The sequence below is a fragment of the Poecilia formosa genome, unplaced genomic scaffold (genome assembly GCF_000485575.1).
Source record: "Poecilia formosa unplaced genomic scaffold, Poecilia_formosa-5.1.2 Scaffold3018, whole genome shotgun sequence".
Taxonomy (NCBI): domain Eukaryota; kingdom Metazoa; phylum Chordata; class Actinopteri; order Cyprinodontiformes; family Poeciliidae; genus Poecilia; species Poecilia formosa.
Window position 1 is genome coordinate 1 of NW_006802957.1, and position 2,300 is coordinate 2,300.

Below are 2,300 nucleotides of genomic sequence, written 5' to 3' on the forward strand. Positions count from 1 at the left end.
TTGTTACTACCACCAGGGAGAGAACTAAAACGTGCAGGATGCCGGCCCTCGAGGACCGACTTTGGACACCCCTGTGTTAGATATATATAGCAATGTAAATAAAAATGACATCGTTTTGCTGCAAAGAAAAAAAAACACAGCTGAGAATATTATATAAACTGTATAAGTCTTGGAAAAAAGAACAATAAATTAATCTACAGACACAAATCTGCCAAAGTTTAACCACAAAGTAAAAAATACAACGCTGCCTGAAAATCATCACATTTGAACCCTAACAATGTAATAACTTAAACGTTAGAGAATATTTGAGCTTTAGTTTAAAAAGTTAAAACCTAAGATTTACTAAATCTTCACAGTTTAATAAATTCTGCTCGGAAGGTCCTAAAATGAAGATGGCCAAAAAAGAAGCTGTTTGCTGATTTTAGTCTGAGAATTCTGGTCCTGGGAATAATCCTCAAAGTGAGACCTCTTCCTTTTCCGACCCTCTCTGATTGAAATCATTCCACTACGTCAGGTCGTCCGGTCCGCTCGGAGAAGATGTCTGCGACGGGTTCAGGCGGACCAGGACCCGGACCAGGACCCGCCTCGGGCTCCGGGTCCGGGGCCTCCAACCCCCGAAAGTTCAGCGAGAAGATCGCCCTGCACACCCAGAGGCAGGCCGAGGAGACGGCCGCCTTCCAGGAGGTTATGATGGACATCACTTCGACCAGGGTGAGTGCGAGGCGGAGGAGGTAGGAGGAGGGAGCTCTCCGGAGGAAGAGAGGCCTGTCCGGGTCTTCGAGAGGCACCAGATCCGCTGGCTCTGCTGAGCCGACTGGATATTTTTGTTTGGGTTCGGTTACTTTAGAAAGAAAAAGATGTTTTCAGGGATAACGCGAGAAGCTTCTGACTCGTTTAGAGTCGGAAGCGCTTCGGTTTTCTTCGTTTACGTCGTTAGCGGGGCTAGCTTCTGTTAGCAGCGATGCTAACTGTTTACTGCACTGCTGGGAGCTGTCCGGCTGCTGGAGCCGGGAATGAGGCGTCCTAACCCGGGTGAAAAACTGAGAGCTGTCCGGCTGCTGGAGCCGGGGAGCCTCTGCTCTGTTCCGGTTTGTTGTGTTTTTCAATGTTTGCGGTGGTTTTGAACAGACTCCAGCTGTTTTTAGACCTGTTAACAGTCCGTTTTCATCCCATCCTGGGTTCAGATTTGTTGACCTGAAGCATCCAGCTGCACGTTAAATTCTTCATCGGCAGTTTGGCTTTTCTTTGGACTTTGGCTGCTCCTCCACTCAGTTCCTGTTCGTGTCCAGACCGGTGTTTTCATCTCCAGGCTCTGCTGGTAGAGGTGGTATCATGATCTGGGCTGGATCATCTCGGCAGAGCTTTCAGGATTATACTTCTTCCCACAGACGAAGACTGGTTTGGAGATTCCTATTAATAAATTAGTTTTTTAAAAGCGACTTTATGGATTGATTCTGTTGATTAAACATGAACAGAAAAATCTTCATGGGTGAAAACTTTTTCTCAGCTCAGTTCCTGCAGAAAAACAAACCTGAACCTGTTTCATCTGCAGAAACTTCTGGAGAACTTTGGTCCTGAAACCGGGCCAGAGATCTGCCTGTGCAGCTGTTTGATTCTGGTTCTGGAGTCGGCAGAATGAACCCAGGTTCTCGGCAGCTGAAGGTCGGGTCCAGCTGGTGCTGATGGACCTCCAGAACCGTTCAGAAGCCTTAGTCTGCTGCAGCCCAATAGGCCGGTCCAAACCAAACCGGATGTAGTTCTGCTGGGTTCTGTTTGGGTCTGTTCAAACCGTCCAGTACCAGCCGGATCGGGCCTGCCTGACGGAGTTGTTGTGACAACATAGGTCATGAGACCGAGTTCATTCATGCTGAATAAACTCAGATATTTAGACATGCAGTCTGATGATGATGATGATGATTTTGACCAGAACCTGTGGTTGTCCCGGCAGCTGCAGGCCCAGAAGTTACGCCTGGCCCGGAACCAGGGGCCGTACTACGGTGGTTCCTTACCCAACGTCAACCAGATCGGCCGCAACCCGCAGGACTTCCAGGTGAGCCGCTAACTTGAGCTGGACAAGATTTAGCATTAGCCTGAACTAACACAGTGTTAGCATTAGAATCCATCAGTCCTCTGTTAGCGTTAGCCACCACCAGTCCTCTGTTAGCATTAACCTCCATCAGTCCTCTGTTAGCATTAACCTCCATCAGTCCTCTGTTAGCGTTAGCCACCACCAGTCCTCTGTTAGCCACCACCAGTCCTCTGTTAGCCACCACCAGTCCTCTGTTAGCCACCACCAGTCC

The 2,300-nt window shown here is 48.7% G+C and overlaps 1 protein-coding gene across 2 annotated transcripts; it reads left to right on the forward strand.

The window, feature by feature from the left end:
- The first annotated feature begins 190 nt into the window (after nucleotides 1-190).
- On the forward strand, nucleotides 191-2,294 carry LOC103133404 (CREB-regulated transcription coactivator 2-like). 2 transcript variants are annotated; one of them, XM_016667896.1, is made up of 2 exons: nucleotides 191-711; nucleotides 1,928-2,294. In XM_016667896.1, exons 1-2 carry the CDS (start codon nucleotides 538-540, stop codon nucleotides 2,060-2,062), a joined length of 309 nt encoding a protein of 102 aa, XP_016523382.1. In that variant the 5' UTR covers nucleotides 191-537; the 3' UTR covers nucleotides 2,063-2,294. The 2 variants fall into 2 exon arrangements, with proteins under 2 accessions (XP_016523382.1, XP_007545221.1); XM_007545159.2 differs by having other exon boundaries at nucleotides 382-711; nucleotides 1,949-2,294.
- The last annotated feature ends 6 nt before the right edge of the window (nucleotides 2,295-2,300 follow it).

Excerpts from the sequence above, each read along its gene's own strand:
- LOC103133404 (XM_016667896.1), top strand. The coding sequence starts at position 538 with ATGTCTGCGACGGGTTCAGGCGGACCAGGACCCGGACCAGGACCCGCC. Across the intron at positions 712-1,927 it reads TGGACATCACTTCGACCAGG|AACCTGTGGTTGTCCCGGCA; the intron begins GTGAGTGCGAGG and ends GATTTTGACCAG.